We start from the raw sequence: 22,624 nt of genomic DNA, 5'->3' as shown, positions 1-22,624 counted from the left end.
TCCGAATTCAGATCTTAAGCTTGGACCTTTCCCCTGCCCTTGGCTGTCTCAGAGGTGTCTCCAACCGTACCTGTCCAAACCCTGCTCTGGGTGCCCCACTCCTGCCCTGCCCCCCTCCCAGTCCTTTCCTGCTCAGCCAAGGACAGCTTCATGTTTTGCTCAGGCTCCAAATCTCCACGCTAGCCTCGAGGCCTCTCATTATCTTATACACTGCGTCCAATCCACCAGCAATCCTTTTGGCTCCACCTTCAAAATATATTCTGAAACTGACCACTTCGCATCACCTCCACTATCCCATCCCTTCCTAGCCACCATCATCTCGCCTGGATTATTATGATAGCCTCCAACTCTCACCTGGATTATCACGATAGCCTCATAAGTGGCCTTCCTGCTTCCTCACTCGCCCCTAAAATTTATTCTCCACACAGTAGCCAGACTGATCCTGTCAAAGTGTAAGTCACAGCACGTCACTTCTATGCTCAAACTCACCTCTGGCTTCCCATCTCGCTCAGCGCCAAAGTCCAGTCCTTACCGTGTTCCACCTCTGTGACCTTGTCGCCGGTGACCTCCCTCACTCTGCTCCTGTCACTCCATCTCCTACCCTGGCAAAGGTCAAGTCCTCTCCCACCTCCCCGCCTTCGCACTTGCCCTTCCCTCTGCTTGTTACGCTCCGGGTATCCTCCCAGAAATCCGCAGGCCTGACTCCTTGAGTATCAAGAAGGCTTTCCTTGATGATCTTAGATAAATGAACACTCAGTCACCAAACCCAAACTTTGAAATTTGCCTTTTGACAAACAAGACATGAAATACTCTAAAGGGAAACCAACAAAAGGTTCAACACGTTAGAAAAGATCTATTAACTAAAACTTGGTTCCAGTTACGTCTACTCTGGACAATGAACAGAGCATTGACTATTCTAAGGATAGACTTGAAAAATTTAAACTTTATTTTCCTTTGATGCCTCTGAAAGGCCAAGGACGTTTTTTGTGCTTGGACTTTTTTTGTGCTTTCTTCTATTTATTTCAAGCCCTGACTTCATTAATTAATGATTATAGATAGCCCTAAACTATCCTCACAAAGTAGATGGAATTCATAGAATCCCTCCCATATGGTCTGTATATAACATGACATACTTGTGATTTGTCTTTTCTGTGCTTGTCCAAAATATATGGAAATCTGATGTCCACAAGAGAAAGCCACAAATTCAGAACTATTCTGACAGTCAGAGCTTGGACAATTTTCTGATCCCCTTTGCTATGTGCTTCAGGAAATATCTTCCCTTCTAGTTCAGTTATTGGTGGGGTTTCAGCACATGTAAATCTGATTTGTGAGTCCAGCTTCGTTAGCCTGTTCATTTTACAATGCCTGCAACTTCATAAAGGTGTAGAAACCAAGCAGAGAATTATAAGGAGAGTTGCCCATTTTCAGAGAATAGATGGTCCCTGCTTTCATATATTACTTGTACCTGAAAACCTATGTATTCATTTATCTATAGGAAAAACCCAGTTGAACATTCACACATGCTCATTAGGTTACATGTTAAGGTAAGCTTTATCCCAGAAAGCTGGAAATTATGTCAGACTTTATATTTATATCTTTACTATTTTGATACAAAACCTAAAAGTTTTAAAAATTTAATGTTTTCCTTCAAAATTCAACAGAGTCAACTGATGAACATCTAATTGAGGGTAAGATTTTGCTGATGTTGACCTGCCTAATAAATTCCATTTTCCTCTATATTACATGTTTGAGACCTATGCTTGGTTTTCTTAGAACCAGCATTTGAAATTTTTTATAAATTAAAAAAATTATACGTTTTATAGCACACTGAGGACAAATGGGAGAATATATTCCAAAGAACTCCTGTGAAAACAAAGATGGTGACACTGCATGGCTGGCTAAGTGAGAGCACAGTATGGTTATGTCATAGCAGAAATGTTTGCTCATTACCTGATTGACAAAGTCTATGTTGTTATGGAAGTTTATCACATACAAGGTAGTTTAAAGGTTAACCGCGTATAAGGTATAAAAATGTGGGCCACACCACCCCACAAAAATTGAGGAAGAGCATCATACAGAGAAGGTACGATCAAAGCATTTGCTTTGATTTGATCAAAGCAAAGGATTTTTAAATGAATGTGTTCTATTTGGTTGAGCTATTGAAGCTTCTCTTAAGATGTTCTAACTGTATTCAACTGAGGAATATGCCTGGCTACTAACCCCTCATAACTGGTGATTAGGATTGAGTAGTGCTGTGAACCATTTGACCAGAAAATTACACTTTTAAAGAAGTAAGTAAATTTAACATAATTTGTCCCATTTTTAACTTGCACCTTAAAGAATTCTGCAGTGAAAATCGGGACAACTGAGTATCTTTTTTTTTTTTTTTTCCAGCTATGGTTAATTTACTGAGATGCCTGAGTGGGTTGCTTGACCTCGCTGTGCTTCAGTTTCCTTACCTGTAAATGAGGGGACTGAGCCACATAATGTCCTTCAAGCAACAAGTTTATTGTTTGATTTTTTTTTTTATCACAAAAGTTATAATAGAAAGTAGAAGATTTAAAAGACAGTTTAGAAAAACTATGGATATGCACAAAGAAAAAAATCACATTATTTTACTCTCCTGTAGATAACTGGTTTTTTCCTTTGTATATGTACCTACTTACACACATTTTTTAAAAATTGGATCATAGTAATATATTCCTTTATAATCTCATTTTTCCTCCACTTTTAATACCATATTTTGAATATCTTTCCATGCCATTAAATATAATTCTGCAAGATTTTTTTTGTGATGGCATGGTATCTAATGATTTGAATATGCTACAATTTATTTAAATAGTTTGCTATTATTGGACAATTAGTTTCTAATTTTACGCGCTTCAAAATGTTGTAATAATGATCTCTGTATTTAAATCTTTTTGCACATGTGTGATTTGGGATAAATTCCCAGAAATGGAATTGCTAGGTCAAAGGATTTTTGTTATATAATGCCAAACTACCCTACAAATTTTGTGCCAATTTATACTTCATTAGCAGTGTGTAAGGGGGCCTATTTCTCCTCCACTCTTACCAGCCCTGGATAATATCATTTAAGATGATGAGTTTTTGGAATTTTCATTCAAGGTGGTCTAGGAGCAAATATGTTTATTGCTTTGCCTACTCAAGATCCCATTTAGATAACAGAAAAGGAAAAAGGTCAGGGGGGATACAATTTTATAACTAGTAAGTAAGCAGAAGGATGCCATCATTAAGCTATTTCAGTGAATTTCTGGGAAAAGAAAGGAGAGGGCAGCGTGGAAACTACGGAGCAGAATAGAAGTACAAAGGAGCCACAGCCCAGAACATGTGCGGGGGACTACCGGAGCCTAGCCTAGAGCCAGCTGTTCTGCAGGACCCTTAAGGAGCTCTGGGCATGGAAACTGTAGTCACCCCAGAGGCAGGAGTGAGATGTGCAGCTGAAAGCAAGTGACTATTTGAAAGTCTGTATGTGGCATGTGTAGTGAGTATACTCACTCTTCTCACTGCTGAAGGACCTGGAGCCAGACCCTGACCCCCAGGGTCAGAAAGTGGAAGGTTCTTTTAAAAAGCAACGGAATAATGGTTTGGGGAGAGCTATCATAGATGGTGGGGACCCCTGCTATCATGGCCAGCTCCCACTCTGTAACCCTGTGTTCACAGAAATAGGTTGTGTCCATAAAACAAAAAAAGAAAAGGATGCTGTGAGGAGAAAGAAGCTGCAGAAAATAAGAAGGTGCTTCTGGAATCTTAACATACTATTGTCAGAAATAAAAGTTCAGTGGAAGGGTTGTAAGATATACTCAAAGAAATTTAGAATATGGACTAAAAGGAGAAAAGAGATGGAAATATATATAACAAATAGTAAGAGACATAGGGATTAATTCTACTGGTCCAATAGCCAAATAATGGGAGTTTCATACAGAAAATGAAGAGGCCAATAGCAAAGGACAAATTAGAAGAATATCTCCCACAAATGCAATGAATCAAAAGAACAAGTACAATGAATCAAAAAAAGATACCCTGAGACATATCATGTTGGAATTTCAGAACGCTGAGGATAAAAAAGATGCTAAAACTTATAGAGAGTGAAAACAAAACAAAGTCACATACTAAACAACAGTAACCAGGCTGACATCAGAGTCCGTAGGCAATATTGATGTTAGAAGAAAGTTCTGATAGGTAATGATTTTTTCTTTTTTTTTTTTTTTTTACCTAGAATTCTATATCCAGCCAAACTATCAATCATGTGTGAGGACAAGCATGCAAGGTCTTAGAAAGCTAGCTTTCTATGCACTCTTAATCAATATTTCAATCAGAATGTACTTTACTGGCAAAAACAAGGGAATAACCCAGAACAAGGAAGATGATGGATTCCAGAAACAGTGACTGCTTCCAGCAGAGCAGTGAAAATAAGTCACGGTACTACAGCTGTGCAGGAGACCAGAGAGTAGTCAGCCCAGATTAGGGAAAAGTGGACAGTGAGGGTCTCCAGAAGGGCAGACCCTGAGAGAAGGGGACCCAGGGGAAACTTGAGGATCTGAGAAAGGCAATTGGTAGAGTGAAAAAAAAAAAAAAAAGAATCCATTCGAATTTGCTGCTAGGTATATTCTCCATTGAGTGGTAGATGAGTTGTCACATTGGACCTGTGGAAAAGAAAGTATATGTGATATCATTTACAAAGTTATAATATTAAGTAAACACGATTAATTCATCCTCAGATTTTGGAACCAGCATATACACAAAGCATGGAACTCAACTACAATTAGAAAAAAATGTCAGTTTTGTCAATGTTGATAGTATAACAGTAAAAATGCAGAGGGTGGGGAGGGCGGGAAGCACTCATGTCCTCCAGTTAGAATGTGTAGGGTCAAGGGATATTGCCTATAGTCGATGGAACAAGAAATTGACATTTAGATTGCTTTTTTTTTGCAGTTGTAAAGAAGAATAGAGAAGGAACTGAGAATTGCGATGTGTAATTATTTTGTGAAGGGAGGAAAGTGGAGTGAGGTGGTGAGTGAACTAAATCCTCATCTCTCACAGCAGCAGGGCAAGAGTGAATGTCTAAAACAAGAAATCAGGAAATTGAGGTATAAACATTTTGTTTAAGGACATGGCAGTGATGACCAGAAAAACCCAAATAGAAGTTATTAAAATTGGCTCCCTCTGGGGAGTATAGGGCAAGAGACGCTGCCTCTCATTGTAAGTTTTGATTTTTAAAAACCGAACACATCATGATACTTAATTTTGTTTATATATTAATAAACAAATAACACAAGGATACATAGCCCCAAAGAAACTTTGGCTAAATTGTTAGGCAAAAGAAAAAAATTCTTACCCTTGTTTAAATTTGTATTTCTTTGCTTATTTGAACCAAGTGATTCCAAAGTTGCTTATGACTGTTAGCTTTCATGCTTCTGTGATTTTTATAAAACTCTTCCTCATTGGACATGTTTCCAACTATACGATGCAAAGCAGTGGCAAATAGGACTTGCTATACAGAAAATCCCAATACAGCAATATTTCCAAGAGGGCATTTACTCCCTGAAGCTGGGCGTCCTACCCTGTGTTTGTGTCTCATAGTCTGAGCCTCCCAGTTGTTTTGCTGTGGGATTAGTATTCCTTCAACTATGAGCTCCAGGAGGACAATGAAAAAGCTTTACTTTCATTGTTCTTGTGCCCAAGAAGTGACTCCACCATCACGCACACAGCATGGACTCCTTGAACAGCTCACGATGTGTTCTTTCCGCAGGATCTCCTTGAGTCCGTGCCCTTGGCTGGGTCCAAGGTATCCGGAGCATCGGGTTGGGAGTCGGAGAGCCCTGCCTTAATTCAGGCTGCTCTTCTTCAAGCTGTGAGAATGTGGGCAAGCCACTCAAATCCATGAGCCTCTCTGTTCTCTCATTCCTGAAATGGTTCAGATAAGGATATGGCCTCCCTCACTCAGATAACGCATGTAAAGTGCTCAATAAAGGGTGTTTATTAGAGTTGTGATTATTATTATGAATAAAAGAGTCTCCATGAGGAGCTCAAAGTGCTGAATAACAATTATAATGTCTTAGGTTTTGAAGGGAGTCAGGAACTGAATGTCTTTGTGAGCAGCTGTTGGTGAAAGGTCCTGCTAGGTTGTGATATAACAGAGACAGAAAAGTTCCTGGTCTGGAGATAATTTTTCTGGTTGCACAATCTTGAGCTCCCGACTGAGCTCGGCTCTGCTCCACGTGGATCCATTCAGTTCCACTTGGAGTCTCTACTGATTCCCTGCCATGCGCCCAGCTGTGGATCAAGAACTGTGGAAACCTCCCCACCAAGGGACACGTGGCTCTTCCCAAGAGGAGCTCACAGTCTAGGCGGGAAATAACCCTAATGACTTGACAGCTGACATTTAGAGGATGCTAGCCGTGTGCTAGGCATGGCTCCAAGTGCTTCACCCTCTCATTTGATCCTCCCAACATTCTGAAGCAGGTGCCAATGACATTCTCAATTTGTAGATGAGGAAATCGAAGCAAGGGCCACACAGCTTGTGACAGGCAGAGCTGGGGTTTGGACCCAGGTAGGTTAGCTTCAGAGCCTTGACTCTCAATCGCCGCAATTGGCTTAGTGTAAAAAATAGGAAACGTGGAATAAAACACATGGATAAAAGTGCACCCAGTGACAGAGAGCACTGCAAAGCAAAATGCAAAGTGCGCATGGGTAGTGGGTATTTTTCACTTCAGAACACTGAGGGTAAGTGGCTACATTTCCTGCTGTTTGCACTCAGCATCTCCTCGTGGGAGTCAGTGGGAGTACAGTCATGTACTGCCATTTCCCTGAAAGAAGAGAGGAAAACGAAAACGACACCATGACCAGGCAATGCTTCGTAAGCCATTGCACACTCTTGACATTAGGTTTGGCACTTCTGGATGTTTTCTCAGCTCAGAAAAGCATCTGCGTACACAGACTTATTTGTTTTTAGCCACCTCTGTCATCAGAGGGAGCCAGCTCTCTGGGTCTATTCTGCGCCTGTTGAAAAGAGGAAGCAGGTACTAGCTTGAGTTTACTCCATTTGTGGCCTGTGGGGAGCTGGGATCTGTAAGGTAGGCATCCGGTCCAGCCAACGGGACTTTCATGTGGAGATGATGGCTGCTGCTCGGTTGGTGTCTGGGACCTGGGTACCGGGGATGGACAAGCAATGTGTCAGCCAATTTTGAGGGGCGTTTCTTTAAGAAGTGTCTGGGAACCGAAGCAAGCTGCTCTCTGGGGGACTGGGTTAGAAATAGGTAGTGAAAAAAGGTGTTGACAAATATTGTGACAAGTTCACTCAAGGACACGATTTTAAAAATCAAATGGTTCAAAAGAGCATAGAGTGAAGAATAATGCCCCTTTCTGATTTCTCACCCCTCGATCCTCTAGTTTCCATCTCTTGAGGCAACCCCTGTTTCCTGTTGATTAAGACTCCTTCTAGAGATAATCTATGCCAAACAAGTGTGACAGTGTGTGTGTGTGTCTGTGTGTGTTTACCCACATGCACACCCATTTTATTCACATGATAGCCTAGCATAAGAAACACATTACACCATACTTTTTTCCCACTTAATATATCCCAGAGATAGTTTCATATAAGCCAGTACATTTAGATCTTTTTATTCTTTTTTTAGGGCTTGCATAGAGATCTACCAAACGGTGTCCCATAATTTATTTAAGCTGTCTCCTCTTCATGGATATTTAGGTCCTTGAGGTTGTTAAAAGCCATTCTAGAGCATTCGCCCTAATTTTTTTTGTTTTGCATATGAGGAAATTGAGATCCACACAGAGAAAGGTTTAAATAATTCAGCAGGGAACCTACATTTTGGATGTGTTTTTCTTGCTATTACCGTATTTTGATCACAGAAGACAAGAGAAGGTGGGTTTGAGTGTGTTTTGCACACGTGGGTGGGTGTGTGAATGTGTGCCTACACAGGTAGGTGTACATTATGTTGGGTGACAGATGTGTTCTTGAAAAACTCTGAATGAACCCTTTTATTTTTAAAAATGGAATATGAAATCTTAAATGCCCTGAGGGTGGGAAGATGATTTGTTATTTAAAGGAAAATTGTAGAGCAATCCTTATGTGAAATGATGACTTCTTTTTTTCCTTTTTCAAAAGCGACTTTATTGAGGTATAATTTACAGGCAAAAAAAAGAATGCATCCATTTTAAGTGTGTGGCTTTATTCAGTTTAACAAACGTATACATTCATGTCACCGCCACTCAATCAACATACAGAAGACTTTCATCTTCCCCAAAAGTCCTTCTGTGCCTCTTTTCTTTTTTATTGAATATATACTTTACTATTGTAAAATACAGTACTCAAAATCATTCAATCATCCCCTGTGCCTCTTTGAATCCATTTCCCATGTCCACCTCCAGGAGATCACCGATACGCTTTTTGTCACGATAGATTCGTTTTGCCTGTTCTGGAACATTATGTAAGTGGAATCGTAATCTCTTGCGTTTGGCTTCTTTCCCATAGCATTTGTTTTGTTGCATGTACCAGGAGTTCATTCTTTACTGCTGAGTAAAAGTCTGTCATATGGATACAGCATGGTTTGCTTATTCATTTATCTGTTCTTGGACACTTGGGTTGTTTCCAGTATTTGGCTGTTATGAATGAAGCTGCTAGGAACACTTCTGTACAGGTTGATGGCTTCCCAAGTAAATCATCTCCATAATTCAGCTGTGCAGGTCCAGTTTAAAATCGGGCCATTCGTCCATTGAGCCAACATGTATAAATATGTATTAAATCCCTTCCATGTGCTAGACAGACAGGGTTCTGCCCTTCAGGGCAGAACGAAAGCCCACATAACGTCTTTGCACTACCATGGAAGGCATATGAGAAAGGAGCAATCCTCCTCTCCTCCTGTTTTATGAAAGTAAGTGCTATTCGAAGCCTGTGAACCGAGTGGAGCTCTTAAAATATTTAATTACATGTGCACCCTCTGCTTTTTAACTAGCCAGTGCACTCTACCAATAGATCTAGTAGCAACTCCTCAAATGAAGAGTCTTTAGTGTAATTGGTGGCTAGCTCCAAAATCACCACCCAGCAGCTGCTCAAGAGCTGCCCATCATAGCGCCTGCACGTTTTGTGCTTTCCAAAAGCAGCAGCTGGGGCTGCTTGAAGATCTCCTGCTCTGTCTGGCTTGCCTCTTCCATGCCAGGCACCTCTGGGGACAGTACGTGCCTGAGAGGCCTCCAGGGGAAAATAGCCAGCAATCCAGGGGGTGCAGACCTTGGGAAGCGGGACCTCTGCCTTGGGAAAGAAGCTCTGAGTCTTCTCTCTTCTTCTCCTTCCCACCTCCTCCTCCTTCACTCCCCACCCTCCTCCAGGAAAAAAAAGAAACAGCCTATTATCTAGGACTTAATGGGTGCAACATTGGCAGTGCAGCCTCTTTTCCTCCTTCTCCTCCTTTCTGGAGTCATCCTTTTCTGACCTCCCCCCACCCCCCCGCTCCCTTTTGCTTCTTTCTAGGCCCTGGTGCCTGACAACAGATGGAAAAGGAAGTGAAGCTCAAATTGGGTCTGTGTGACCCTCGCGGGCTGTTCTGAGGAGAGGTTTGCCTAGAGGTCCCCAGTGAAAGTTGAGCCTATGGTCAGGAGGAAGCTTGACTATGAATTTCTTGCCTCCTTTGTCTCAAACTCGATTACCCCCAAACACAGGCACACAGACACCTATGGGTCACAGTGACACACAGCGGTGACAGCTAAGCAGGCTGCATGGCTGGGGTGCTAGTCCAGTGGTCAGGGTTCTTGCTGGACAGGTGTGGTGTGCTGGGAGGAGGATAGGATTCTGAGAATCAGGAGCTAAGGGTGCAAGTTATGACTCTGCCTCTTACCTCTGGCTGTTCAGCTCCGGAGGACTTGTCCTCAGAGACTACCGTGTGAATGGTGCCCCTGCAGTTGTGCCGTGTGTGTGCTCTCACTAGCCCTGCTTATCTTCCTTAACCTCAGTTTTCTCGTACATACAATGTTGCTAATAATACTTGTTACCTTACAGGTTAATTGTGAGGAATCAATGAAATAATGCTTGTGAAGGACTTTGTGAATGCTCAGGCACCACCCCAAAAAGTGCCTGTGTGTCTTTTTGCTTTTCAGAGATGGCTTTTTCCTGGTTTCTGTGGTTTGGGCTCTTTCCCCATTGCTTTGTACCTAACTCGCAGGAATGGAGCTCTTGTTTATGCCCAGACCTTCCTCAAGGGCTCTGGGGGGGTGGGGGGGGTGGGAAAGGGTGGGCAAGATGTTCAACGCGTTGCTCTGACTTAAACCGGCCTGGCTGGGGAGCCAGTTGCACCTGAGAAGGAGAATGAACCCACGGAGGACAGCCAGAGGCTTAGAGTTATGAGAACCCTGAGACTGAGTTGTCAGAGAAGGCTTTGTGGGGCTTGAGATGGGAGCTCCCGCTGTCAGAGTCATCTCTCCTGTGTGCTCCAGGCAGCAGCGCTGCGTGGGAATCCGGCTGAAAGCTCTCTGTACCCCAGTTTTTCTATCTGAAAAGTAGGGAATATGTATTGCTGGCCTCCCAGGAGATTAGATGAACTAATGCAGGTGAAACCTCAATACAGTGTCCCAGGCCTAGCAGGTGCTCAGACAATACATGGTCATCCTCAGCTTCTCCTCTCGTAATCACCTCATGACCCTCTGATGACCAGGGCTATAGCCTTTTTTCCCACTGGGTTTCCTCCAGAGCTGGGTGAGAAATTCTCACCTTATTTCTACATCTGATATTCACAGCACTGTAAAATCATCAGATGTCCTGAAATAATATGTAATAACATCAATCTGGGGCAAGAAAATGCTTTTTGGTGGGTGGGAAGTTTCCTAGAGTGGAAAGAACATCACATCGGATTAAGTAACAGATTTGAAGACCTGGCTTTTTAATAACAATAGCAGCAACAATGACCGAGTGTTCTGTGCCAGGCACCATGCTATGCACTGTACGTAGATTTTCACATTTTACATTGTGACGCCCCCAGTGTCACAGGACCTGTTATTAGCTCCTTTCACTGAGGAGCATTCTGAGTCTTAGAGAAGATAGTTGCTTGCTTCAGGCCAGAGAGCCAGTAAGTTTGCTGTTAACCACCGTATACTGAGTAACTCCTAAGTGCCAAGTGCTTTGCCTGTGTGTCTCATGGAATTGTTACAATAACCTGTTTCACAGATGAAGAGACAGAGGTTGAAGTTCAGGGAGAATAAATAATTGCCTGACCTGTAAGTGACAAAACTGGGATTCAGTCCTGGTGTGACTCCAAAGGCTGTGTTTGTCTCCCCCATGGTTCTGCTGCCTTGCTTCTGGCCTCAGCTGGAGGTTGAAAGAGAATCATAGTCAAAAACAGAGATAGTATCTGGGAAAGTGCATCAAATAAAGGTATGAGGTTCAAGGAGATTTGATAAAGGGGGTTGCATCTGGGAGAATTGGGAGGAACCTGAAGCCCGGGAGAAGGAGCTGAGAAGAAACCCTGGGAATGGTTGGGAGGAGGGAGGAGGCCTGCTTTTATGTAGTGCCAGCTGCCTGGTGGTGATGCCAGCTATCAGCTTGCAGTGGTTGTGCAGGGCTGGGCACCGACATTGCTTCATTATCCGGGCCACATAATTGTGAACAGAATTGTGATTAAGTTAATTTGGCCATGAAGTTACCAGGCATTCCACCCCCTTTTGTACCTGATAACCCCTCTAGTCATCCACGTTGAAGTCCCACCACCCTGCATGGATTCTCAGAGCCTCCTTACTTGGCTGGCTGGCGCTCAGCCAGTGCTCTGCGGCCATCTGCCCAGGCTGCAAAGCTCTTTGTTGCTCTTGGCATGTTTAATAGCTTAATTTCTATTTTTCTGTTTGAAAATGCAGTTCATCGGCACTGAGGCAGCAGAGGGTGCTAAAATGGTTTCTGATTGCTATCTTGAATGTTAATATCCTAATACATTTTATCATCAATGACCTGTCCCCCGCCACGAGTTCTCACTCCCCTTTTGCAAAGAAAGGCACGCTGCCTGCCTTCCGATAGGCCTCGCGGCCCATCTCATTCCTTTGCTGCCTCCCTCCCTGCTTTTCTCAGATACCATTGTACTTTGCCAGTGAAATCCACAGTCGTGGGAAATCTTTGGCTTGGAGGATATGAGAAAGTGTTTCATTTTGCCGGCGGGGTTTAATAGGGATGACCTAATCTCTAAGAGGCACACATTATTTAAATTCCATGCTTTCGGACAAGGGGGCCCCTGATACTTTTGAACTGTGGCAGGGGCAGGATTCTGGTTGGGCTCTGTTGTTTTTCCTGTTTGTAATACAGTGCAGGGGCCAGGTTATGCTTGTGGCACGGGACAGTATTAGTGGTGAAGGTGGTGGAGAACATTTTCTTTACCCAGAAACCTGAAATCGTGGACTCTTTGGCATCACCAGTGTGTTATTTGGTTCTTATCTGGATCCCAAGCTCAAGATCCCAAACCCAGGTGAGCGGTCCCTGTGGGGCTACCTGAGAGCTCCCTGCCCTCCCTCACTCTCTGCCCTGACAGAGTACCTGCAGTATCACAGGGACCTCACCTGGGGGGCATTGAAGACCCGTGTTGGTGGAACTATAATTTTGAGGGAAACCATAAGCACTCTCAACCACTAAGAGGCTGAGTCTGGAAATAAAGAGAGGCTCACGAATGGCTCAGGGAATCTGGATTAGGAGTGGAGTGAGATGTCGGGGGGAGGGACACAGAGAGCATCCGTTCAAGGTGAGTCTTTACCTCATAGGGAGTATATGGTACTCCTGGTATAGCTGCCTCTTCTTCCCCTCTTGCCTCATTGGAACATCATTTTAGTACAGATCCCCTGCCTTCCTTCCTTCCTAAGGAAGGGGCTTGCAGGAGTGAATAATCCCAGAATAGGCTCTGGGACACAGAACATTTTCCCACCTCCACAAAGGTTTATTGGATGTCTCCTGACCAACAGACAGTACGCTAAACACTAGGGATGCAAATAGGATTGTCATAGTCTCTGTCTAGCCGAGGAGAGAGACATACTGGAGCCGCGGTTGAGATATGTATGTGTACTATAAGAACACAAGGGAGGGTAGTTAATTCTGACTCGGAATATCTGGAAAGGCTTCAGAGAGGAGGCAATAACTGACCTTGACCTTGGAGGAGCAGGAGGTGTTCACCAGGCTAACTCTTCCCAAGCAGTACTTGTTAAATGTGTGCCTGCTTCTTGCTGAGGACCATGGAAAAGAAAGGGAGGGGCTCGTGGCTCCTGCCCTCAAGAAACTCACAGCTTGTTGAGGAGACCAGCCTGGCACATCTGAGCCAATTGGAGCTCTGCACAGACAGATGGGACTGTGGAGGCGGGGGTGGGTACAGGGGTACTCAGTGATCCAGGGTTTCCAGAGTCGCTACTCTCTCAGGGAGAACATGGTCTCTGTGAGGACAGTGCAGACCTTGGAAGGGTGTCGACTGTAAGCGGCCCAGCCCCTCTGGCTCTCCTCGTCATCCTGCTTCTGTATTGGGCCAGTAGCTTGCTGGATTGGGAGGTGGGGAGGGAGGGCACGAGGGTGGGTAGAGAAGGTTGGTGGTGAGAATTTAGCGACATCGGCTCTCTCCTTACAACCCTGGTAGAGTCCGGGGTTTGCAACACGCATGCGCCAGCATACCCCGAGCATGGTGGCCCTTCAGTCCCCCACAAGCACCACTCACATGCCCAGCCTTTGCTTATTCTGTTGCTTCCACCTGGAGTGCTTTCTCTTTCTTGCCTTCGTGAAGTCTTCCCAGGCTGCTCTTTCACACTGATTTCAGGTCCACCAGATACTTTTTATCAGTTATTCTCTGTCCCTCGTCATTAAGCTGGGTTCAGCATTGTTCTGTTTTTTGGTTTTTGTTTTTAGACTCCCCAGTGAGATTGTAAACACCTTGAGAGTGGGAATAATGTCTTATGCTTTTCTTATCTCCCGTGAGCAATTTGTGTAGTATAAAGGACAGGGGCTTCTGTAGGCAGTCTTGGCATTGAATCCCAGCATTGCCATTTACCTTGGAACTTTGAGCTCAGTTTCCTTATTTGTGAAACGGGGTTTAACACAGGGTTTCTCGACCTTGACACTGTTGGCATTTGGGGCTGGATAATCCTTTGTTGTGGGGACTGTCCTGTCTGCTGTAGGATGTTTAGCACATCCTTGACCTCCACCCATTAGATGCCAGTAGCACCACTCCCTCTCCAATCGTAACAATCAAAAACGTCTCCAGATACTTTCGTGTCCTCCAAAACGTTCCTTATGTCAGGTGTCCCCAGTGTAGTTCCTCATGTCAGGTTTCCCTTGTGCAGCAAAATTGCTTCCAGTTGGGAACCACTGGGACGACACTACCTGTTGGGTATGCATCAGACCTCATTGTTACTGCATCCGGAACATAGTAGACATTCCACAAATGCTGATTCTCCTTCATCCCTCATTCACCCAGCACTCGGCCTGTTGCAGATTCATGGATTGAATGAAGCTGTGACTCTAGGTTTTAGCAGTTTGGGGTGGAAATGCCATGAACTCTCGGGTTGCCCCTACAATGCACTAACAGAGTCACTGTCATTTTCTTAATTGCAGATTGATCTGGAGCCAGAAGGAAGAGTGTATGTGATCATTGATCTCTCGGGGTCATCGGGTGAAGGTAGGAGAGTGTGAGCTCTCGTCATTGTTCTTGTCCATTGACCCTTTTGTCTTTTGGTCTCTCCCTTCCCTCCTTGGCTGAGACATATTACAGTGACATTTAATTAATTGGCACCCTTTAAAGGAAAAGGTTATTTTGAAGATGCTTACGCCTGTGTACCAAAAGGGACCAGCCATCTGTTAGCTTTGGTGGAGCAGAGGGAAGATTTTCGACTTACGGAGTGAGGCCAGTAAAGCAGGCGTTCCTGCGCGCGGCTGCCCAGGCAGGCTTCGGTGGGGCGGCTGCACTCCCCGGAGGTGCGCGTGGGGTCAGTGTGTGTGTGTGTGGTGGCCAGGAAGTAACACCAGTTGGTCTCACGGTATTCAGAAATGAAACAAATGAGGTGTCAAATTTCAGAATCAGAAATGTTACTTCTATAAAGAGGGATAAATGAGGAGTTTGGGATTAACATATACACACTACTATATATAATAGATAACCAACAAGGACCTACTGTATAGCACAGGGAACTATACTCAGTATCTTGTAATAATCTATAAGGTAAAAAGAATTTATATGTATATATACATATATATATATGTATATATACATATATATACATTTTTTTTATGTATATGTGTGTGTGTATAACTGAATCAAAAAAATAAAAATAAAGAAGTGTTACTTCTCTTTACCAGTTCTTTACCCAGGCCAAAGCTCTGCTCTTAAAGAGAAATAATGGGGTGAGGATATCTGCTTCCCACTAGCTGATTAAGTAGGGTATAAATGTTCTCTGATCATTGGATTTTCCTTCTTTCTTCTTCTTACACCCTCTTCTCTCCATCCTGTCTTTGCTCACTTACTACCTTTCAAGGCTTGCCGCGTGGTGAGGGCTGAGCAGTCGGGGTAGAAGGGAAGACTGGACAATAAAACCTTCTCCACGTGGAAACAGGGAGATGGTGGCAGACTTGGGCTCTAGGGAGGTTGGGAACTAGGACTAAAGTTTAGTTACTGGGACCATCTTTCTTCTCCTCTTCTCTCTGTGGGCAGGGGACAGAACAATTGGCTTTAATGTCATGGCAGAAAGATGGGACGAGCCAGGCGGGTTCTTCTTGGCAATGAGAAAAAATAGGGATTAGAGGTTGTGGCCCAAAGGGAAAGGCACAGCTCCTGGCTGGGAGATTTGGGCCTTTTACAGCATCTCCCCAGAATACTGGGGATTATAAGCACAAAGTCACAACCCCACAGTTTTGGGGGTGAAGCTCTAGTTTAAGTTTCTATAATGGAGGAGGGACTATGTAAGCAAATTTAAATGAGCTGGTCAAATGATGCACTTGACAGTGGGGCCTGATGACTTTCATTTAACTAATTTAATCACCTGATTTCAACAGGTGTTCAGAATAATTCAATAATTGTATGTATATGGAGCTCATGATGGAATTCAGTTCTCTCTTAATAGATCTCAATTATTTGGCATAGGTTTAAAACTTTAAACATCCTTCCAAAATTGGTCTCTTAACATTTTCTGCTCTTTATTGCAATTACATTTTGGCGTTTCCAACTTTCCCTCTCTACTCTCAGCTCTGAACAGCCCAGAATAGAAACTATTGTAGAAGATTTGGAGATTTAACAATATTTAGTATGAATTATTCAAGATGTACAAAAGGGCCTAAAGTATAATAAAATGGGTACCAGTGTACCCGCCACCCAGATTAAGAAATAAAGCATCCAGTAATGTAAAGCCTTGCCTTACTTTTAACACAGCGTGTGATCCCAAATTTACCAGACTTCACAATATTACAGTGATCTCCTGATTGTTGATACTGGTGAAACATTTGCTGAGCAAAATCAATCCCCCTTTTTCCTTACATAATGTATATGCAACAGGATAATTAACTAAATATGTATTCCCTGTGCCAAGATGCTGGGCAATCAATGGGAGGCTTGGATTATTTTTTTCTTTGAAAAGATTAACGACTTGCAAAATTATAGAAGACATCCTTTTTAACATTAGAGGGAAAGGATATGGACAAATGAATGAATAAATAAATCAGAGGCAATTGATTTTTTTCTTCTTGCTTCTACAGCTTATTGCATGTGAATGACCAAAGCAGTTTTCACTGGACTGAACTCTTAGCCTATTTTTTTTTATCTCTTTCATCTAAAGAAAATAGAGTTTACTTCAGAAATGCTGACACATGCCAGACTCTGTAAAGTGTTAGCCTGTGTTGCTCTGAAGAAAAGAAGTTTTTCTGCTTTTTCTTAACTGCTGTTTCTGGATTTGGAATTCTTTCTCTGGATAGTGGGAAGGACTTCCAGTAACCTCTTCCTAGAAGCTGACCTTGGTGTGTTCTGTTTGTGTTCTACACATCTGTTCTCCCACTCCTGCTGCTGGGACTGTGAGGGCTCCTGGCCCAGAGGTGGCTTTGTTTTTGGAAGGATTGAGAGGGTAAGAAGAGGAATGGGAGAATGAGTAGCCACAACATCTGCTACCTGGATTGCATGGGAAGGGTCCAGGGCAAAACACGGTTGTCACACCCAGACTATGGACATTCACTGATTCTTATTTAGGTCCCTTTCTTTAGTGAAAATTCCTAACTCTTATTCTGAGAAAGGGTGAAAAAGAGAATTGAAATGAGGCACAGCTGACATTTTCACCGCTCTATTATTCTGCCATCAAGCATCCCTTCAGCTCACCTATTTCAAGTGCTCCAGTCAGTCCCATCAATGGAAAAAAAAGATATTCGTAGCAGTTGCACAAACTTTACACCACATGCAAATACCAAAGAGCCCAGAGAAAGATATGGGGGTGAGACTGTGTGAATACACCCCCTTCTTCTGGGATGTGCTAAAGGATTCTTTTTTCTTGCTTACGCACTGTAGAAAGCCTGGATGTTTACGTCTGCTAGAGCTGGAGTTAGTGTGCTTTCTAACTATTTAATAAAATTCCATTGCTTTCATGTCCTGTGCAGTTCATCATAATGGGATTTGACTGGTGTGTGCTTTAGCTAAACCAGGCAACCTAACCCCAGGTGTAAGGGGTCAGGCTGGATGACAGTTAAGGTCATTTCTGGTTATGCAATTTTGATCATCGGTATAATTTGAATAGACATCTATCAGAGCTCAAGGCTGAAGGCTGGCTAATATCTGTAGCCAGTAGAAGGGATTGACAGGTACAGTGCCAGGAACTTTACCTATGTTATCCCATGTAGTAAACCTTCTTAGGATGTTTTGTGTGTTGCTCCAGGCTCGGGTGCCTCTTAGTGTTTGCTTTAAGTAATGACCATGGGGCTTCCTCGTAAACATGGCGCTACAGGATCACCAGATACTTAAATCAGAGCATAATTAGCCCAGGCAACAGAAGCATAAACAACAATGGATGTAGTTCTCAATTGTGCAAATTATTATTTCCTGTTGTGGACATTAGTTAATATTTCTTCCTTTTTTGTGATGTAATTTGTATATTACTTCTATTCTTCATAGTAATATGACAGTGAACCATCATTTGCAGGCTCCCAGAGGAGGGGCAGTCAGGGTCTGACCCAGGGGTTTCTAGGCTCTTCTTCCCCCACCTTCCATCCAGGTGTCGTGTTCACCCAGGAGAGTTTTTCAGAGTCTTAGACAACAATAGAAAGAACAAGAAGTGGGCCTCAGTGGTATGTTTGGGTCCCCAAACTGTTTCTCCAATAAAATGCCAAAGATACAAAGTAATTGGAATGGTTTTTGCAGCAGGTCCATCACAAATACTGTGGTTAGATCAGGTTGTGGAATGAGTGAGTGCATATTGTGGAAGCAGAAGATGAAGAGGTGGGCTCAGGATCCAGCCCTCTGCCCTTCTTTCTATAGCCACAGGCTTCAGAAAGCATTCAGTATCCTCTCTGGGAGCGGCAGCAGAGAGAAGAAAGAGAGAGCCTTAGGAGTCCGTCAGTCCTGAATGTAAATCCTGGCTCCAGTGCCTACTAGTTTAGAGCTTCAGATTTCTCACCCATCAATGGGGATAATGGGATGTATGGTAGGTACTGTGATAGGACTGCTGTAAGGACAGTGCCCTCACATAAAGGTGATGCTCAATAAATATCCTAAAGGCCCTGGAGACCTGAGGGCAGGGAGGTGAGCAACGTTCTAACCCAGTGCCAAGGAGCAGCAGGCAGGGTATCCAGGGAAGCGGTCTGAGGGCAGGTTTCTGACTCTGGGGTGTGGCATGTGCAAAAGGTCCAAGAACAGAGCAAGGTGACAAAGAGGCAATTCATAGAATAATATCTATATCTGGCAGGGGCTATGAGATTGCTTTTTGCAGAATTCAGACCTTCCCATAGTTTTGCCCCATTTTCTCTCTTTCTCTTTCTTCCCAACCCTTCCCCCATTGATGTATTTCCCAGAAGAACATTCTTTAGCTTGTCTGTGTCCTGTGGCCCTTAATGTTAGAAATGTCTCCGTGTCAGAGCCTGGGCTTGTGCCCTCTCTTCTCAGTGCAGACAGAACATGTTGTCCTTACACTCTCATCGGTCCTGGGTAAAAACCCTGCATATATTTGAAGGCAGTTATTAAATCTCTCTTCTTCAGGCTGAATCAATCAAACCCCTTAACCTTTCTGAAGAGAGAGTTTAGAAATCTTATCTCATCTTTGCAGCTCTCTTCTGGACTTTTTTTTCAAGTTGCACAGACAGGTAGACATGATCAAACCTGCTTTGCTTCGTTCTAAAATGATAATGTGTGTATAGCAAGTATTACCCCCCTGGTGGGAGATGGTGACTTTGAGAGGTCAAGTGATGTGCCTGAGGCCAAACAGTTGATTACAAGGCCCTGCTGGGTCCAGACCCTAGGCTACCATCCAGGGCCCTGCCTGGATCATGACCCTAATCATGGCCCCAATAATGAGTTTGCCAACAAAGACCTCCTCACTGCTTTTAACATTTTAGTTCTTTTCTTCAGGAAGCTTTTTACAGAAATAGGAAGGTAAAGTTTATAGCTTTGAATCCAAAGATGACCCAGAAAGTCCCTTTCATAAATAAGCAGATCTCTTTTCCACTCTCTTTGAAATGAAAACTTCCATGGTCCCAGTTCAGGACTGGTCAGCTCCTTCTCAGGCTGTCTGTAAGGTGGATCCATAACTAAGTCTTGGTTGGACTCATCCCAGCAGGTTAGTAATCTTTCTTACCTGTGTCCATGGCAGGCATTAGAGCACCGCCTTCAGGGTTGAAATAGAGAGGTAGGCCTTCCTCTTGACCCTCTGCCACTGGTAGTTTCTATCTAGATAACATCTTTCAGATTCCGGAGTCCCACTGAAGCTTCAGTTCATAAGAATTCTACCCTTTTCCTTAGAATTTCTGCATCATTTAATCCAATGCCTTCTGATGATCAGATAATTAAGAAGAACCATTCATTCAAATGAAAAGTCGTCACTAATGCACTTTAGCAAATGTGCCCAGTTTGGTGCCCATGCTGAATTGGGGGACAGGGAAGTAGAAAATGAGAGACGGCATTTACAAGAACACATGGCCCTTGACTTCAAGGAGCTTGCAATTCAATTAGGAATCCTAGACTTACCTGAAGGACAAAAGCATTAGGGAACAAAGCAAGGCAATATCACATTGAGTGCCTAATTTGGTGTTACCAGGAGTTCCCCAAATGGGAATAAATTGAAGCCAGAATAACCCAAGGAAATTCAAGAAAGAGGCAGGGCTTGGGCTGAAAAGGAAAAGTTAGGTAGACCAGATTGACAGGGAAGAAGCAGGGAGGCCATTCTTTTTTTAATACTTATTTATTTGGCTACACCGGGTCATAGTGGCTGCACAAGGGATCTTCATTGCCACATGTGGGCTCCTAGTTGCGGCATGTGGGACCTAGTTCCCTGACCAGGGATCTAACCCGGGCCTCCTGCATCAGAAGCGCAGAGTCTTAACCACTGGACCACCAGGAAAGTCCCAGGGAGGCCATTCTGAGTAGAGGGGATCATGTCATCATTATCAAAGACAGCTTTGAAGCTCTTATTTTTAGGTAAGTCTGGAGAGACACGATAAATTAAATAGATGCAATTTGTGTTCTCAAGGAGCTTCCAAACAAAGACAGTCATCAGTGTGGCGGACAGACATTTTCAAACAAGAAAATGAAATACCTTAAATGATTAAGTTGTATTTGAAGACTGAAGGCAGTTCTTTCTGGGTGTGTCTTCATGGTCAAGGCTTCTCACTCACCTTGGTCACCAGGGAGAAGGGATGTTCTAGGTCAAGTATGGTCAAGTCTGGGACATTGAGTAGAGCACATTTTATAAGCATGGGACTTAAGTGATTAGGTCAAGCCTGGTACAGGCATCCCTTTATATCTTTTCTGCACTCTCTTGTTTCTCCCTCAGCAGTCTTATGGAGTCCCATGGTAAGCCCTCCACCACCCTCAACCTTCTCCTCCTCTCCAGACTATCTAGCTAGTGTCCCGGCATCAAGCCTTGACACTCCCACCCTTTTCAAGTTCTGTCCAGTCTCTAATGAGAAACATTGCTTGACATGTTAAAGGGAGCCCTTACCCTCCCAAATCGGGGATTTCAAAGTCAGGCACTTGCTCCAAGGAGCTGATGCGTCTGCCTCCTGTGAGGTGCCTCAGGCAATAAGACGGTGGTCCTGCTCACCCCACGGGGTCCCCAGACATCCATGGACAAGTTGGATTCTCCAGTAGCATGTGGGGAACAGAAACAACCTCAGTTTGATAAGGGTGGAAATAACAAAAGTCAGATGTTCAAAAACATTGATCTTGCAATGTGTACCCCGCATTCCCCCCACCCAGCATCACTACTTGCCGTTGATACTCAGACTCAGGGAGTGGGCCTCTTTTTTCCAGATTTTTGTCTCCATCCTTTGCCCTGATAGAATAAATGCTTGTTCTTGGAAGTGGCCATATGCACCAGATGAGATAGGGGGAGTCAGCTTGAAAGCAATGAGTAGTGAACCCCCATCAAGAGGTTTATAATGTCACAGAGACAATGCTAAAATGCTTGATGAGAAATAAGCCAAGAAACCCTCATTTCCTTCCAGATAGGCTCGAGGTGCACGGCAGTTCCTCTGAAATGAATCATCCACAGTTAACAACACCAAATGCCAACCATTAGCAGATGAAAAACAGAATTGAATCCTGAGTGTTTGGAGAGCCCTTTAGGATCACTACCAAAGCCTCCTTCCTCTCGGCCATTATGGGAGCGTAGATGTGCATTTTCTATTGACTTGTGTGCCTGTTTTACTAATGAAGTAATTGAAGGAGGAATACTCACGTTGAAGAAATAAGCTTATAGAGAGGGTGGGTTTATAATAGATCCTTAGTCAAGAAGTGAGCCCCGTGTTTCCTGGCGTGGCCTCCAATTCTGTCTCTGTTGTCTTGCTATACATCATTTCTGTGTCTTATAAAGAAGATCGTTTCAGGAAATTCATGTTTGCATCTCAGATGGTACTGAGTCAAAGTGGCTTATAATTTAATTGTTTACTGTTGTTGATGTCCTTGTGATTTGGCTTAAAACAAAAGGGTATTTCCATTCATCTAACCTAATTTAGAGAGTTGTCTTTCAGGACCAATTACTTTATTCTTTTATCCAGTTGAAATTGGCCAGTGCTGACAGTTTTATTGATTTTCCTTATTACCTAGCTTCGTTGAAACATTCACATTTTCACAATCAAGTGCATTCACCATCTTATTCAAGCTGCTAACACTGGGGCTTTTATTTTCCTCCTTTATTATAAATCTTTGGTGTGAGCTTGTCGGGGCCTGTGAGGGTGTGTGCTTTTGCCCATATACATAGAGCTGAGAACGAACATCTGTGAATCTCCTATTCTAGCTCCCCTTCGTCCTCATTGTCCCTCATTGGAGTCATCATTTATTTACTTATCTAAGAAGTACTAGGCCCTGGGAGTATAGAGTTAATGAAGATGGTCCCTGCTCTAGGGCATCTGTACTCTTACAGAAGGAGGCAGGCACTAGACCAGTAAAGCGCAGTAACGTGTTTTATCAGT

General features: G+C 43.5%; 1 protein-coding gene across 3 annotated transcripts in view; it reads left to right on the top strand.

Moving 5' to 3' along the window:
* The window catches only part of PRKCE (protein kinase C epsilon), a 604,085-nt gene that overhangs the window by 177,595 nt on the left and 403,866 nt on the right, over window positions 1–22,624 (top strand). For all 3 annotated transcript variants that reach the window (XM_059943431.1, XM_059943429.1, XM_059943432.1), the window contains exon 3: window positions 14,591–14,654. In XM_059943431.1, the coding sequence (XP_059799414.1) occupies window positions 14,591–14,654 (64 nt within the window). The remainder of the gene's footprint in view (window positions 1–14,590; window positions 14,655–22,624) is intronic.

The sequence above is a fragment of the Balaenoptera ricei genome, chromosome 13 (assembly GCF_028023285.1).
Source record: "Balaenoptera ricei isolate mBalRic1 chromosome 13, mBalRic1.hap2, whole genome shotgun sequence".
NCBI classification, from domain to species: Eukaryota; Metazoa; Chordata; class Mammalia; order Artiodactyla; family Balaenopteridae; genus Balaenoptera; species Balaenoptera ricei.
Note: the sequence above shows the minus strand (reverse complement) of the source record. Positions and strands in the feature narration are given on the sequence as shown.